This window comes from Nelumbo nucifera, chromosome 2 (genome assembly GCF_055504915.1).
Source record: "Nelumbo nucifera cultivar China Antique chromosome 2, China Antique-T2T, whole genome shotgun sequence".
In the NCBI taxonomy this organism is placed as follows: Eukaryota; Viridiplantae; Streptophyta; class Magnoliopsida; order Proteales; family Nelumbonaceae; genus Nelumbo; species Nelumbo nucifera.
The window spans coordinates 30,041,495-30,059,170 of record NC_142650.1 but is presented as its reverse complement, the minus strand read 5'-3'; the positions used below and the strand labels follow the sequence as shown (position 1 = coordinate 30,059,170).

The following is a 17,676-nucleotide window of genomic DNA, read 5'->3' as shown; positions in this document are numbered from 1 at the left end:
GACTGTTTGTTGTTACGAGTCAAAATATCTTGTATCATTCAATTTTTTCCTCTAAAGACTTGAGAGGAACAAGTTGGTTCACAAACAAAATTATAAGGCAAGGACTTTGGATGTTGATACTTGGAAGTATTATAAACTTAAGGATTGCGTGTTCCTTACATACTCCTTGTGGTGATGGAATGTTTGGAGTCAAGGTTCAAAATATCACAACATATTGGTGCATATTATATAATATGTATTAAATTTTGAACCTTTTGATACACTATCTAGAGGGATTTAAGAGGGTTTTAGGTTTAATAATTAGACCCCCACCCATCTTACCAAACCTTGAACATCATCTAAAAAATGGTATATCTATGGTGCAGAAAATATATGGCATGAGAAGAGTTTTGACCAATCAAAACTCATCCATGAATTTTGATAAATAACAACTGACTGGCTATCACGTTTATGATTCCAGCCAACTGGTCAAAAGTTTTTCAGATATCATATCCTTTCCATATGATAGTCGAACCCTCTAAAAAATTAATAATAATTAAATAGTATCATACAATTTAAATGTGCATGCATATCATACTTTGAATCTTCTCTAGAGCTGAGCAGGAGACCTTAGCATTTGAAGATGGAGCTTTAATTGGAAGCTCACTGATCCAATAGGCTAGGCAAGGGGCCCCATGCACCATCAAGCTGAAAAAAAGTTGTTCCACTGGAAGTTGATGTAGGTCTAGAAGGTGAAGATGGATTTGGAGCTTGTTTGGAACCATTGCATTTCACAAGGAATCCGGAATGCCATGGTCATGGACCCCCATTTGGTGGAGAGATATATGCTTACTTGGCATTTTTAGTGCTTTGATTCTATTATTAAAATATTTTCATTATAATAAAGGTATCAGATAAGATTGGCTCTCCACAAAGCACTCCCCACTCCAACCGTATAGCACATTGTAACTGCACACAGGAACATCGCCGGTACTTGTATGTTGTCAGTTGTCACTCATGGAGAGATTTAGCTAGTGGTGGAGCTAGGAATTTTCTTTTTGGGGGCCAAGTTAAACAAGACAATGGGATAGAGAGTAAAAGAAGTAAGGTTTGGAGAAAAAATGGCTTGAGAAGTTTTGGGTCTATTATTTATTATGTTTTATGGTTTTAACATAAAAGCTTTCAAATTTTTAATGTGCCACATCACATAAGGTGATTCAAGAAACATAATTTTTTATGATTCAAGATCACCCCCTCTCACTAAACCCTAAGTATAATTGTTTGAGCAATGGTTTTCTTTTCCCAAAAAAGAGTCTGCCAAATATGATTTAATGGCATTTTTTTTCTGATCTGGCAAATTGGTGTGACAGAATGCTCGTAAAACGCATCAATTAATGCCAAACAGAAACCAGAAGGACCACAGACAGTAGAACATGGGGCACAAATGGGGTTAAGCCAATTGACAATGAAGGGACATGCGATTTTATAGGATTTAAGTCCTGAAAAAAGAAATAGATTCTGTCATGAATCATATCCTAAGAGATAAATGTCTTGCAATAATATCCAGCCATCCAAGTCAAGATAATGCACCAATAGCAAAAGAGGGATCCATAAATTTAAAATTTATTGGAATAAATAAATCATGGTTGAAAATACAGTTAGCACACATACCCATAAACTTTGGTATTTGAATTATTCAAAGCTGTGCCTTGAAAACATTAGTAGATATAACCATTGTTCCTTCTGTGGTATAGAAACGAAAATCACAGCACCCCTTTTTTCTTCTTCTCCTTCTTTGTGAGCTATTCTGTGGGCATGCTGTGTGACTCCTAGTTGCTCAAAAAAGACTCAGTTCTTGTTATCAGCATTTGAACCAGGTTTTTTCCATGCTTTAGCTCTTCTCTAATAAACAGGTTCTCAACATCTGAGTAAACTTTCTCAAATCATCAATTGATGACTATGATGCTGGAAAGGCATATGCAAGTGAATTTTGTGATCAAAGTTGTGGAAAAAGTGGGCATATTATCAATTGAAAGAAGCAATAAGGGCAAGTGCCCAAGAATTGGAGTTATTATTTCTTGTGTGTCCTTCGAACAGGTTGTGAAAAATAATTGAAATAGGAGATACCTATTTACTCCAAACTAAAATGCCTCACATGTTAAGGTATGATTGTTTAATAGATGGGAAACCCATCTCATGGATTGTTACTGTGCTCCATCTGAAGAGTAGGGTGACCAAACCACGGTTTTTAAAACTGAATCGGTCAGGGGTCTGGTTACCGGTTCAAATGGTTTGACCGTTTGATCTAAACGGTTGATTTATTCTGACAAAAAAAATAAAAAATTTGAAAAACAGTCAAAACAGTTTGAATGGTTCGAACGATTAATCGGTCGGTTCAGCGATTTATTGACCAAAATCAATGATTTTGAGGAAAAACAAATCCGGTCAAGTGACCGGTTCCCGGTTTTTTTGGTCTGGCCGTCCGGTCCAGTCCGGTTTTCAAAACCATGGACCAAACCTCCTATTAGAGTAATAGGTCCACATTCATCAATTGACATCATCTTTCTTGCCTCCTTATTGCCTAACGTATGATCTAACATAAGCTTATATATACTTATTCTTTTTTTCGTATTCCGTGCCATGCACCACCCTTGACCCCTTTTTTCTCTAAAGTGCTGGTTGCGGGACAAACCAGCTAACATACCAACAAGCTAACCCTCAGTTGGTTATATATACTTATTCAGTCCTTGAATCAGATTCTTTACTCCATTTGATGATTGACCCTTACGAAACTAAGACAAAGGGTTTTTTTCATAGACACATGGAAAGCCTTCCACTCAGAAAAATGGTGTGAATAAATTTTAAGTCAAAATATATAAAAATTTATATATTAAGAAGTAGGATTAAAATATCGATACACACCGATGTATTGATATGACTGGACTGATGTACATTGTTTTATAACTTTTTTTAATTATATAGTTATTAGATGATCCTGTATATTTTAAAATTTTAAAGTTTTCAATAACATTTTGTATTGGTGTAATATCCCGTTTTGTATCAATATTTTAATCATTGACATAGAGTGGCATGGGCTGAATTGTAACTCTAAAGATTATGTTGTTTGCTAATTCAAGTTAGAAAGTTAGCTCGTATGTTTTATGTGCAAATTAAACCCAATAAATTGAAGACACTATGTGTGTGTTTTGTTTCATGGGCATTTTGTGATAAGCGTTTATTAAAATGCCGTCATATCATCGGTAAATTAGCATATTTCCCGTCATATTCACCTGTACGCATTAATATTTACAAAAGTGGATTTTTATTTATGTGCGCATCAACCATTGGGGGAAGTTTCATTTTAATGCTTCCCCAAACGGTTTTCACTGTTCCACTAATGTGATGCCTAATTGTCCATAAACGGTTTATTAAGTACTTTTCTCAATTTTAAAGACAAATCAAGTAAAAAACATTTATTTAATAAACGAAAGCTAAACCAAACACACTATATTGGTGGGGGGTCCATTCTTCTAAATAAAGTGGGTTGTTTAATTAAAAATTAAACCATATTTATTTCCTAAATCAAATAAGAATACTCAGCCTGAATACATTGTTTTTTGCATATTCCCATAGGGAGGGGTCATTAACTAGTGTGGAATATAAAGAATTTAATCATTGCTTGGTGCCATGCTAAAATAAGGCTGACAAACATGAAAACATGGGTTTAAATTTTAGAGTTTCCACTTCATACAAAAAAATTTAAAAAAAAAGAAAAAAACCGGATGTCGGGTCTATATCCGGCCCACTTCCCATGACCCCATATAGTGAGGACCAGCAATGGATAATGGTCTTTTCTAGAAGATCCGACAGGGTGAGTGTACAAACGTGAACACCCCACATGCACTCTGATCAGGACCACTGTCATTGGAAATATTAGGTTGTCCATCAGATTTCTGGTAACCCTACAGTCGGGATACTCAGACAGATCAATAGAAGAAGAGGAGCTGCTGACAGTACCTTCATATATAGAGCGAGCAGCTAAGGAGTCCTCTTGGTAAGCATCAAATAAAGCTATGAGAATAGTAATTAAGATCATCAAGTTGACAAACTAAAGGAGTTGGAGGTAGTTGCAAGAACCAAAGATTATGATGAAGACTGCAGTTGGATGCATTAATAGTGGGAGCTGCAACCCTAACCATGGTCCATGGGAATGTCCTGGAGTTCATGGCTTCATAACAGCCCATGAAGCTCCAGATTAGCTAGGTCTAACAAAAGTGATGGATGACTCTTAGTACTCAGGACCACCCACAAACACCAAACTTTGACCCATTTGTTGGTTGACCAATTGCTTCAAGATTATCACCACACACACTCTCTCTCTGTTTTGCACCAATTCTTGGTTTTTCTGGTTCATCCTTCCAAACCGGTCCAACTTTCAAAACATTGCCTAGCCAGCACGTATACCTTTGAAGGTTTTAATTTACTACGTTCATGATTCAATCAAATTCAACTAATTAACTCTGTCAGAACGTTTTTAGTCTAGTCCCCAGCCAATTCGAAAATGTTCAAAATCAACAGATTGTTCTTCAGCCAGTTATGTTATTTGTTGACTAATGAGATCATTTAAGTATGAATAATTTATTGCTTTAGGTGAAAGAAAAGAATAAAACCTCCAGCCAATTAATTAGAAGGATGATTCCTTTATATCGTTCCTCTATTTTTCTTTATTTATACATACAACTAACAACATTCTGTTGCATGTAGAGCAGTGTGGTAATGATTAGGAGGCCCTCTGGACTGGGGACCTATTGCCAAGAGACTACCTAGATTAGCATGATTATATGACTTCATTACCTTATTGATTTTACATTTTATCTTTTGAGCTTTAATAGGGACTCTTTTACCAGTCAAAACAATATAAATGCACAGTTGAAATTGTGTGAAATCCTGCTTTTAATCTGTAAATGGGCTTATTCATTGATGGGTCCCTATCCCTCTTTCATGGGTTACAGTTGATAAGGGTGCCTCATAGCTCTGATCAAGCTGATGAAGGGTATCCTTATATATTGCTTCACTGCTCTCTAATTACTTGGTTTCTGCAACATCTGTATGTGTTCCTGCTTTGATTTGTTCAGTTCAGCCATGAGCCATGAGCCATGAGCCATGGTGTAGGTGTGACATCACATGCAACTGTTAAAAACATGGAACCATACTCACATCCTTGGATTCTTTCCTACATAAGTCTGTCCCCTACATGAGCTGGTCAGGCTGTTCGTACCTTTTACTTATCTTGATAGAAACCCATTTTAAAGCTCAACAAATAGGTTGAGTTTACTCCAACTCTACCCAACAACAGTTGGCACTACTCCTAAATCCTCCTACCAAAAGTAAGATCAAAGGCATCATGGACATTGAGTATGAAGTTTTGTTGAATATTAACTCCCACTTCTAGAGGCTTAGATATATGTTCATTTGAAGGAAAGAAGCTACCCAATGTCATTCAGGTGGACCCTTCAACTTTCCCTTTATTTTTTGGAAGATGGGTAGTTGAGAGAGAGAGAGAGAGAGAGAGGTGGGAAGGGGTTAGGGTTGCAATGATACTGATTGAACAGAGAAGGTAAGGATTTGCAAGTTGTGGTCTTCAAGGGACCACTGACAAGTACCAATTAAGTTGGTTATGCAAAAAGAGGACTGAGTGGGGGGTTGTAAAGGAACATAAGGCATAAGGTGAAAGAAGGTTGGCTTTAAAAGGCATCCTAGATTGAGCTCTCACCAAGCTTGGCCACAAAATTTATCCCATCTATGCTCAAACATGAACAAAATCACGATGATCACCTTTCTCTCAATCTTCTCATCTGATCTCATCTACATGAATAAAGCATCAAAGTAGGACCTACTTATCCAATCAATGTCATTATGTCTCTAAAACTACTATAGAACATTTTATCATTGCCACTTTGAGAAACCTTCTGTTCATACATTTCCCTCCAATATGGTAAGAGTTGGCCCCTCATTGTTTTTTCTTTTACTTGCACAATCATTTACATACAAATGCTGCTCTTTGAAAGGATGCATTGAGTACAAACAGCCCCTCAAAAAGAAAATTCAATAATTGAGTCCAAAAAGCATGTTCTTACCTGTGAACTTGCTATCAACCATTGGATTCACATCTCCTTTGCTTCAGCTTCTACCATCACCTCCTTTCTATGCACATCCAATGGTCTACATCTCGTTTGCATGTGAGAACATGCTTTTTAAATTATTTCGATAAGGAAACGGGAGTGTTACGCATGTAGATAAGGCGCACATCGACTCGTCATGGGGTTACACCCTTGTCATGCGCAAACAAATGTGACAATTGCATCCATAAAGAGTTCAGCAATAAGGATTAGGGTTTATGATGCCCCAAAAGATGTGCTGAAAACTATTCATGTATTAAGTTTGACAATGGTGGCCAAAACCAAAGAATCTCTCTCTCCCTTTAATTCTAGGAGGAGAACATCTTACTATGCATTAGGAACTTATAAATTATTATTCATAGGAAATGTTTTTAACGGTCAATGTGAGGCGCACTGGGTAAGTAGCAGATCTGGTCTCTTAAAGCACACAAAGCAGGAGACAATGCTTCAATCTATTCCACACACATGTGGAGTTATGCCCAAAGTTGTTTTAGATTGAAGCATTGTCTCCTGCTTTGTGTGCTTTAAGGCTCTTCTCCTCCTAGGACTGTGCAAGTTTTGGCCTTTCTTCCCAAATCCAATCACCCCATTTTTTTATAAAACCATCACCCAAGAAGACAAGAGACATAAAAAGCTTGGAGGAAGACTTTATTACATGATTTATTCCTAACTCCATACAAAAAGCCCGATAGTATTAATTTAAATTTTAACTAATCTTATTTTAATTTAATATCAATAAAAATCTTGACCTACCAAACAACACCCTTTCTTTATTAATATTATACTTTTTTTTTTTTATAAAAAGACCTAACAAATTATTTTATTCTAATAGAAGAGATGACACCCTTTTTTTATTACGTTTTCTGTGGTAACCATTCCACCGTTATTCTGTTGTTTCTGGTGTACTTATGTGGGACCCACATGGGGATACATGGCTCATGCCCACTCATAGCCTAAATCAAGATGCTCTTAATCAAATATAAAACTTTGGCTCTACCTGGTCGGAGAATATGCATCCGATCAAACGCTTTTAGTAATTAATTTTGGAAGAATGACCAATCAGCCCAGACCAAAATTTCATAACCCGCTTGACCGTGAATTGATGTTAAATTCACGGACAGGATGTGGTTTATAGGGGAAAGAGCTAGTAGCAGGAGGCTGAAATTCAGAATTCTCCATCGTATGTATCCGTTTTAGGGTTTTTACTTAGGGTTTCGGAATGACCCATTCTCCCTTTTTTTAATTTGTAAATCAATTAATCAAGAGGTGGTTGGACGCATTCGTCCGACCATCGTAGCAGCGAAATAAAAGCTCCTCGGTCAATAGATACCTAATCATGGGCACGAACTTTCTATGTATTGACACGTGTGGTGACAAAATCCGTTCGGGTCGAAACTGGAGGGTATTTTCGTAATAATGTTTTAAAAAGAGGACTGACGCTGAAATAAGTATGCACGCGTGGCGCGAGAAAAGGATTGACACGAGACATTTAACTTCCAATCGTGAACAAGTAGGCTGGTGTGGGACCCGAGACGTGAGATTCGATCTTTTCCTTCCCTTGATCTCTGTCAAAGTACATAAATACCCCTCATCAATCACTTTTCCACGAGTTTCACGGGGCTTGCACAGGAAAAGATCAACTGTAAAATTACCAAATAAATCCTACGAGACGAAATAGTCCTTCTCGTGCTGTAAATACCGCTTTTTAACCAGAATGGTAATCCGTACTATGGAACTCTGTCGTCAATATAATACCAGAAAGGGCATTTCAGGTAATTTTGCCAAGGGTGGACCAGAATGGAAACATCTAGCTTGAAAAGGTATACGGGTAACATAGGGGTATTTTCGTAAGCGAAAGACTTTACGTTGTACGTACAATTTTTCATTTTGTCTCGATATTTTTTTTTAATTTCAAAATTATTTTTCGGCGAAAAGATTTTATTATCGTCGGGTTGACGGCAGAAGCAACAAGTAGGCTGGGGACCATCTAAAAAGGAGACACATGGCAGTCGAAACGAGCTGGAACAGTAACTCGGGTGGTCCCCACAACTTGGCAGTATAGGAAAGGTGGGGACCACCTGCTTTCGGCCTATGCATAAGGTAGAGTGGGGGGTGAAGGGGAGTCAAAATTCCCGAGAGGTCCCAAACGCCGGATGCTTCGGTCCACGTGTCTAATTCTTATTCGCTGTACCAAGGCGCGTGCTCCAGCTTGGTCCCCACAAATGGTCCACGCGATCAAGACTTGCCGCGTGTCCATCGGACGGATTAGAACGCCCTTGTCCGCGAGTGGCGGAGAGACAAGCAACGTAATAACTCGATAGCCTTTTCCCGGGTGTTTTTAACATTTCTCGTGTCGCGGTCGACGACCGGTTGACAACCGACTGTAGCCCGTCGTCCTCCCGACGACCGGCTGGGTTGTAGATCGACGCTTACCGGCATTAGTTCTGTATCATCAAAGACATCTCCAAGAACATCGAAGCACATACACAGCCACGTGTATAAATCTCTAACCGTTCAATCTAGTAACTCGATCATCGCGTCGAACGTGGATCGATAAAAGCCCCCGCCAAAAAGTGCTTTTGTCAATCCTTTTGTCACGTAGACTTATATAACTCGGCGGCGTCGGTAGCCGTATATGCACTCTCCATTTTAACTCTAGCATTCAGTACTCACCGAAAAGTGGTTTTACGAGCAGTTTTCCACCTCGGACCACCCCGTAAAACCGCTTTCCGATGTTACTATACGTTTGCTAAGGTGTAACTTCTCTCTCCAGGATTCTCTCTCTCTCTCTGCATGGTACCTATATATATATATCGTTCTCTATATGTAAATAAAGTAATTCTTCCCTCGCTTGGTCGTTCGCTATCTCGTTGAAGCTCTCTCTCTCTCTCTGGCGTGAAAAATCGGATAAAGATGAAATTGTTGCAGTGAAAACGCTAAGAGATGGCGTTTCACAATCATCTCTCGCATGAGATGGCGCTGCAGCATTTCACAGAGCAGCATTTGGGGGAAAATACAGCGGTTTTAAGGAGTATGATACCGGAACAACTAGGACAGACTTCGTCGGATGGGGCCGTAGGAACTGGGAGAGAACAAAAGGATATACAGAGATTGATGATGGAGACGGCGGGGAAGCCACAGCAGCAACAACCACAACCAACACAGCTAGGTGGTGGAGGAGGTGGAGGTGGACCGACGTGGCTAAACAGCGCAATTCTCCGGCAGCAGAACCAGTATGTTGATGGAAGTTTTCTACACTTACAGACCAATTCAGACTCGGCGACATCTGCCGCTTCGAACCAGTGGCTACCAAGGCCGATTCTTCAACGGAACACTAGCGATGTCGGTGGCGGTGACGATATCCCGGTGTCAAGCGACTCGATGATTGCCGCCGCGATGTCGCACGGTTCAGCTGATTTGAACACTAATAATGACAATAGAAACAGTGGTAGCAACCAAAATCAAGGGAACAATAGCGGTGGTGGAGAGTTGGCCGAGAGCGAAGCTGGCGGTGGAGGGGACGGCGTTGGTACTTGGCAGAATGCAAGGTATAAAGCTGATATTTTGGCGCATCCGCTTTACGAGCAGTTGCTTTCGGCGCACGTTGCGTGCCTGCGCATTGCGACTCCAGTCGATCAGTTGCCAAGGATTGATGCGCAGCTTGCGCAGTCGCAGCATGTCGTCGCCAAGTATTCAGTGCTTGGACATGGTAATCAGCAACTTGTAGGCGACGATAAGGAGCTTGATCAGTTTATGGTTAGGTTCTATACTCTGCTCTTCTTTCCCTGTTTCTTTGTTTTGTTGTGATTTGTTTTCTATCTTTTCTTTTTGTGATATGTTTGATTTATGAGATTGAACCCAAAAAGGTACTATTTTGTTTAGTATTGATTGTTTCTCCGGAGTCTTTCATCGGAATTCAGTTTTTTATCTTGATGTTCTTCGAGGGCCTCCAATTACGACCTTGTTTTAGGTTGTCATGATAAATTCAGATACGTTGCTAATTTGGAAAATGGTGTGTCTTTCTGAAGAAATGGAATGTTAATTATGAGGTAACTTAACAGAATGGAGGAAGGAAGTCGGAGTCTTGAATCATTCATTTTCTGCTTCTTGATCTCTCTGGCACTCTTTTTTCGTTGGAGGATGAAGTGGTTAAAATGGAAGATGTTTTATCAGTTGAATATTGATCCAGCTAGCATTTTTATATGCTTTCAGCATAATGATTCTCCTAAGATGAAGTAGAGAATCCAGTATTTCAGGAACGCAAATGCCTTTGATGAAGTGATCCGTTCCAAAGTCTAGATGATTTGCTAGACATGGTTTACTGTATAACGTGTCCAGTTGAGGAGAGTGTAGAAACTAAACATTCTTCAACGAGTCTTGTTGGCACCTTGTTGTATGGCAGCAAAGGATTAAGAGGCAAGGAAATTAGGTGCATCCTCTTTCATCTGAACTGAGTGTTATATACCTTTATGGTTGGAAACTTAAATGAATTTAGGATTACCTGTCAAGTGGGAAGGAAAAAACCTATACATGTAGTGGAGGAAGTGGTCCAAAGTCCAAACATGAAGGAAGGCAACGTGGTGCAGACTCTAAACAAGTTAAACAGATTGCACTAGAAATCAATCTCTCAACTTCCTATGCTCAGCAATTTTCCCAAGAAATTTCAGAAAATATGCAGCAGTTAGAATCTGTCTCATTAAATATTTGAGGTACTTCTGAAGGAAATTTCATGTTCAATAGCTACGGAATTTCTGGTAGGTGACTTTCAACTAGTTAACCTCTTGAATGATTTCTGGTAGGTGACTTTCAACTAGTTTACCTCTTGAATGATTTCTGGTAGGTGACTTTCAACTAGTTTACCTCTTGAATGATTTCTGGTAGGTGATTTTCAACTAGGTTGCCTCTTGAATGGGGAGTTTCCCATTTAGAAACTCGCACAAATGTTGCAAAACTAAGGAAATGAGGAAGACAGACATGGTTGAATTACTTGGTTGCCCCAGAAATCTGGTTGAATAAGCTTTGAAAAAAATGAGGAAGGTAGTGTGTTGACATTGGAACACATGAAATTTGGCAATATGCAGATGATGAATTTGATCCATGGCAAAGCAATATACTTATCTCTAAAGATTTGAATAGAGTATTGGATAGGCTGGAAGCCAAATTAAGAGTTTGCCAAAGCAGAGATGAAACGACACAAGAAGAAAAGGTTTGAAATTCAAATCCTGTAGTAACACCATAACTAGATTTCATAGATTGCAATTTATTCTCCTCCTCTGGTTTATACTTAAGTGCATTTTAGTGCCCATTCTGAGATAGAAAAATGATACTTCTACAATTTTTTTGAGGCTTGTTGTTTCAACCCGAAAATAATTTGGGGATTCAAAAGTTTTAAGCCTTTCCAGAATTAAATTTAGGTATTTAATGATATTTCTTGTTATGTGTTCAGTTATCTTTTATTATTTATTTCTTATAGATAGTTTCTACATAAGCACTACTAGACACCCCATCCTCAAAACCCATGTACATGGGTACCAAAAGGAAAGGCAAATAAAAACCGCATTATAGTGATTTTATTTTGTATGATTCTGTGAAATTTTCCTTTAGAATTTTAATTATCTTGAGGAAGACTTGTTTTCCAAGGGAAACCTTTTCATATTTAACTACATTACTTAATAGAAAATTTGGTCTGTTGGTGAACTTGGTGCTTGAGTTTTAAGATTTATTTCATATGACAGAAATTGTTTATTGGTCAAGTGGAATTCAATTTGGATCCTTGAAGGTGTTCAGTTCTTGAGTCTTGATAGAATCTCTGCTTTTTCCCGGTTATTAGGTTTTGACTGCTCCAAATGTATTAGATTTCTTTCCCCATGTTATATTTCTTGATATATTGTATCCCATAAGCCTGGACCATTTTAATGAATCAATAAAATAAATTCAATTAACAGATGAAAGAAATCATATTATGATTCCAATATTATGCTGGGGATAGAAAAAGAAATGAGAACTCAATCAGAAAATGTGGATAAAACATTGCACACTGGAGATGATTAGAAATGAATATGATGGGACATAAAAAATGTTGCAACTGTGGATAAACATTTTCATGATATACTATAATTATTAATATTGTAAGGAGATTTTTTTCTCTGTGCTTGCTGGGGTTGGCATTTCTTTTTTGTTTTTCTGCCCCTTGGGCTTATCTAATGATCTTGGTGGTGGTCAATTATAAAGCCACATGAACTTCTGAGGCAGATAACTGACATGGTTAAAACCAGTGACTAGATCCTTAAAGTGCAAAACATTGAATCTTATTAAAACTAAATGATGTTTTTTATCATTGTCTGATGGATTTGGGGTGTCAATTGCTTGGCTTGACTCATACCAAATTAATGTGTTCCTAAGCTCTGTCAAATGCATCCTTGCTGATTTGGCCATGACTACAATTGCTATCATTGTTGCTCAGTGTGCATCACTCTAATGCTTGAACACCCGACTGTAACTCTAAGCACTGCAAAACATTTTATGTGGTAGTCTTTGAAATTTCATGCAAGTAAGCAAAATATCATGGTTGATGCATAAACTGGTGCAATTGAGCAACTGGAAGAAGATATCAATTAAACAAAACCAACTCGGATGTGCAAGGATCTGGCTATAATGTCCAAGGCCACAAACCATAAAAAGAAAAAAGAAAAATAACAAAGAAAAAGAGAATGTGGATCTAGAAAATGTTTGTTATAATCAACTTGGATGCTGTTTCAAGGCTATGCAATCTTAATTGATTAGACCTTTCCAGGACCATCTTCCCATAATCTCTGGTCAGGATATGGTACTAGACTGAGTGCAGAAAAATGATGCCACAGTGCTATATTCTGACATGAAAAAGTAGGTAAAAATATTGGTGTTGTATTCTCAGCATAGGTTTCAAGGTTTTTGTTTTAACTAAAGCTCTGGCTTTCTTAATGTTTGCTGTCTGAAATCCTCTAATCAATGTTTGTAGAGGTGTTTGATGTTCAAGCAACAAGGTGTGCCTCGACAAGGGGTATTGCCAAAGTGCCACAAGGTTCAAGTCTGAAGTGTAAGGTGCTAATGAAGCAAGAGAAGATGCATGCATTTTTTACATCTTAAGTAAAGCATGTGCCTAATGAACATTTATACATGGCCCTCAGCTTGCCTTCTTTTTTCTTCGGAAAATTTCATCCATATAATAATGATATTTAGTTGTTTTGTCCTCCTTTCATTTAATGATCAAATTAGGCATATATAAATTTGTACTGATTAGAAGAAAAGGTTTATATGAAATTCCCCATCTATACCATGGCTTGTGTTATAAGCATCACATGTATGCTATGGTTGTATTGATGCATTTATCCCAATTCTATTTTAAATCTAACAAGCTTTTGTTTAGATACCTTAAATAATCATTTTGTCAGATTTTTCATTATCTTCTCTTTCTTTGCCATGTAGACACATTATGTTTTACTGCTGTGTTCCTTCAAAGAACAACTGCAGCAGCATGTTCGTGTCCATGCAATGGAAGCAGTAATGGCTTGCTGGGAGATTGAGCAGTCTCTACAAAGCCTAACAGGTGACCTTCATTTATAGTATTCATCTCTACTCTTTGATGGATTGCAAGTAACATAAGAATAGTATGTTGTAGGGGTTATAAAACATTTTCTAATATGAGACTTTTCTTTTTCTTATTTCATGTTCATGGTGCTTTTAGTTGTTTGCGATTTATAGTTGATAGTTTATGCTTTAATTGTTATTCCACCCACTTGTACCTCTAAATAATTTCCTTTGGAACCAGTATCAGCATTCCTGAATATAGGAATTTATTCTTAGTTTTTACGTAGCCAAATATCCTTCTTAAATGTTCCCAACTCACGCACAATTCTGTAGTGAAGTTTTTTGTCAGATGGGAATCCAAATCCTTTGCAAATTGATGGAGATCCTTTTTTTTTTTGTATCAGAATGGTACAGTAGTGGTACTTGGTGTTCACTAATTCTGATGGTTTTCTGATAACTATCCAAGTCATGTATGGTTTTCTGACATAACTAATTTGACTACCACCAAGGATCCTCCTCTGTTTAATTGGCATTGTTCCTTCAGTGGTTTGTTGTGTTTGATGTGTTTTGTTTATGTTAGAGCCAACTCTTTGGAAATCCCTCTTAGATGTATATTTTTTTAATGTGTTCTCTTACAAATAACATTTAAAGTTCTAGACTCCTAGTCTATATAAAGAATGAGAACATCTTTTACACTACAATGGAGAAAGTACATGATCAGTGTATGTTTTATGGCATTTTCCTACTGATTATTATGGTATTAATTGCAATTGATGATTCACATTTTATTTATATAATTTCTAATTGTTCAACTGGATCTATTCGACATTTTTACCATTACTATAACTTCTATGTAGTGTACACTTTCTGTATGGTAATTTGATTAAACTATCACATTAGTTTCAATAGAAGCAATAGCCAGTAAAAACTCTTTATAAAGTGTTCTCAGCATCATTTTTTAGGTACATGGTACTTGGTTAGAAGGTTGGTAGGGGATACAGGAGAAAGAAAGGGTAGGGAGGTTCACGGTGGGGCCCACTAGACATCCTGTGAAATTCAATTTGCTGCTCTGTGATTTTGAATTGGGAGCTGTGGTGAGGGAGAGATGCCTTAAAGAGTGTTGCAACTAGTTCATTATCATGCAGAATATCATTGTGGAAGTTCTTTGGTGTTAAAGTTCTTAAATTACCTCAAGACTACTATTAAAGAATCATGATGAATTGAAGGATGTAGTTTAGATTAAGTGCTGCTCCTTGTTATTTATTTATTTTTGTTTCATTTCCTTTGGGTTTGCTGGTATAATAGTTTGTATGGCTATCTAGAAGATTTGGATAAAAAATAAGAAAGAGCTTGATGAAGGTAGGGACAAGTAAGGAATTCATTTTATGATTCTCCTTCCCTTTAGATTTTCAGTTTGTATTCCTTACTAGTCTTTTATACGACATACTTCTACTTGGGTTTGCTTCTTTTAATACATAAATAAAACTTTCATATTTTGAAATTATTTAACAATGGATATGACACTAAACAGAATGGAATGGTAAAACAGGATTCATGTAGCTGACCTCATATAGTTGGGAGAAGGTGTAGATGATGATGATGTTTTCAAATGAATAAATAAAAAAAACATGGAGAATCTATGTTGAAATAGTTGAGCCAAAATTATTTATCAAAAGAAGAATATTTTAGCCTATATATATATATTTATTTATTTATGATTTTGATTATTTGAGGTTGTATTAGAGGACTTTTCCTTGAGCTTCATTTGCAGCCCTTAGGGCATAACCCATTCATGCCTTGGAATAATGCATCCACTCATTTCCAAAGTATGGTTTCCAGTTCTTGTTCTTGGGTTCTTAATTACAACTTCTCAAGATACAGTGTTTCTCTACTTTTCTTTCTTGTTGGGGTTGCTTGTCAACTTTTAGTTTTATTTGTCTTGCATGCCAGTTTAGTGGAAGATGCTGATTGAATTCTTTACATTTTGGTTCTTACTGTAGAGCATCATCCGGTGATTTTCTTGACCAGTCAATTCAACATGTTCTTTTGTGAACAGTTCCTAATGATCAACAATTTTTTCTATTGAAATTTTCTTATCATGTTACATGAACAGGCGTCTCGCCAGGTGAAGGCACAGGTGCAACAATGTCAGACGATGATGATGACCAGGCAGATAGTGATCCCAACTTGTTTGATGGAGGTTTGGATGGGCCAGACAGCATGGGTTTTGGTCCTCTTATTCCAACCGAGAGTGAGAGGTCCTTGATGGAGCGTGTCAGGCAAGAGCTGAAGCATGAATTGAAACAGGTAAGGTCACAGGGTTAAAATATTTGGTAATGTGCTATTGTGCTTGTTTAAGGTTGCTTATCAACAATCCATCTTTTAGGGTTACAAGGAGAAAATTGTGGATATAAGGGAGGAGATTCTACGCAAGAGAAGAGCAGGAAAGCTCCCTGGGGACACCACCTCTCTCTTGAAAGCCTGGTGGCAGTCTCATTCCAAGTGGCCATACCCAACGGTGAGTGTGGCTTGCCTTGGTATTGTAACTCAACTGGCTTTATCAAATTTTTTACTGGGTTTCTGGATTATTGCAGGAGGAGGACAAGGCTAGGTTGGTACAAGAAACAGGCTTGCAATTAAAGCAGATTAATAACTGGTTCATCAACCAAAGAAAGAGAAACTGGCATAGTAACCCATCATCATCCACGGCTCTTAAGAGCAAGCGCAAGAGGTATGTCAACTGAGTTGTCTGTAGGTTCCAAACTTGATTATTTCATGGACTTCTGCCAACTTAATTTTGAAAAAGAAGTAATGCAGGTGAAAACAGTGGTGAACGCTTCATGTAGATGATGTGCCCAGGACCCAAACCTTGATGATTCCTCCATTCTTCGCAATTCAATGGGTGGTAAGCATCAAAATACAAAGTAATGCATATAAATGGTACGGAATATGGCTGCTGCTTGGCAAATACTGCAGGGTTCAACATGGAGGTATTTGTTTTGCTTTTACAGAAAGGGCTAATGTAGTGAGGCAGCAATTATATAGTTACAATTGATTGGATTGAACACCAATCGCTGCCAATTGACAGGTACGCCTGAAGTCAACTTAGGTATCTACAATACATGTATCATTATTTGCATTAAGAGGTTCAAGTTTAAGAATATATATTGGATCAGAAGCTACCTAGATCTTTCTCCTTTTTTTCTCCTTTTTTCCCCTCAACTGCATTGGCAGATTTAAGATTTTTATTTTATATATTTGTGAATAAGAAATATTACAGGCTGTGGGTGTACAGTGCAATAATTTCTTGCATTATGCTCCTAAGTGTTTTACTAGTGACCTTTGCATGTTTAGCAATCTTCTGTAGAGGTAACTGCAGCCAAATACAGAGATGAATTCGATACAGTCTGCCAGCCAAAGAAAAGAGAGCAACTCACATACACTACTTGCATTCTCTCCCACTTCTCCCGTTTTATCCTTATCTGGGTAGTGCCATTTAAGCATTCTCTCGCTGTAGCACAAATGCAAGACTCAGCAGTGAATTCATGAAAAGAAAAGCATACAAAGGATCAAACCAATTTCTTTGGCAAAGAACAATTACACCTCTACTCTGGCCTCTGTGCTGTTAAGGATTCCGGACATGCATGGTGTCATTGCTAGGGGGTGCTGCTTGTGGTCTAACCCACTTTACAAAACTACATGTCAAACTATTACAGCAGGAATGGAATGGTTGTCTATAATGCCCAAAGTTCAATGTGCTGCCAATTTGGAGACTGAGGAAAAATATTGCATAGTTTAGTAGGTGCATTAATAACCCATGTTAATCCAAACAAGAAGGATTGGTATTTTGGAGTTGTAGCCAACTAGCCATCAATGAGCCTTGTACAAATGCAAATTTTGGGCTGTCATGCATGACGGCGTGGGACGTTCAAGTCTAAGGGCAGCCACTTTG

General features: G+C 37.8%; 1 protein-coding gene across 6 annotated transcripts; it reads left to right on the top strand.

Moving 5' to 3' along the window:
- Positions 1-8,503: 8,503 nt before the first annotated feature.
- Positions 8,504-17,048, top strand: LOC104603384 (homeobox protein knotted-1-like 3). 6 transcript variants are annotated; one of them, XR_016082543.1, is made up of 7 exons: positions 8,625-9,914; positions 13,623-13,743; positions 15,838-16,031; positions 16,111-16,242; positions 16,319-16,455; positions 16,534-16,629; positions 16,736-16,906. XR_016082543.1 is itself a non-coding variant. In XM_010267405.3 (6 exons), the coding sequence occupies exons 1-6, from the start codon at positions 9,102-9,104 to the stop codon at positions 16,543-16,545; spliced, it is 1,401 nt and encodes a 466-aa protein (XP_010265707.1). In that variant the 5' UTR covers positions 8,504-9,101; the 3' UTR covers positions 16,546-17,048. The 6 variants fall into 6 exon arrangements, 3 of the variants coding, with proteins under 3 accessions (XP_010265707.1, XP_010265706.1, XP_010265705.1); XR_016082542.1 differs by having other exon boundaries at positions 16,531-16,629; XR_016082544.1 differs by having other exon boundaries at positions 16,542-16,629; positions 16,736-16,887.
- The last annotated feature ends 628 nt before the right edge of the window (positions 17,049-17,676 follow it).

Excerpts from the sequence above, each read along its gene's own strand:
- LOC104603384 (XM_010267403.3), top strand. The coding sequence starts at position 9,102 with ATGGCGTTTCACAATCATCTCTCGCATGAGATGGCGCTGCAGCATTTC. Across the intron at positions 13,744-15,837 it reads GTCTCTACAAAGCCTAACAG|GCGTCTCGCCAGGTGAAGGC; the intron begins GTGACCTTCATT and ends TTACATGAACAG. Across the intron at positions 16,032-16,110 it reads TGAAGCATGAATTGAAACAG|GGTTACAAGGAGAAAATTGT; the intron begins GTAAGGTCACAG and ends TCCATCTTTTAG.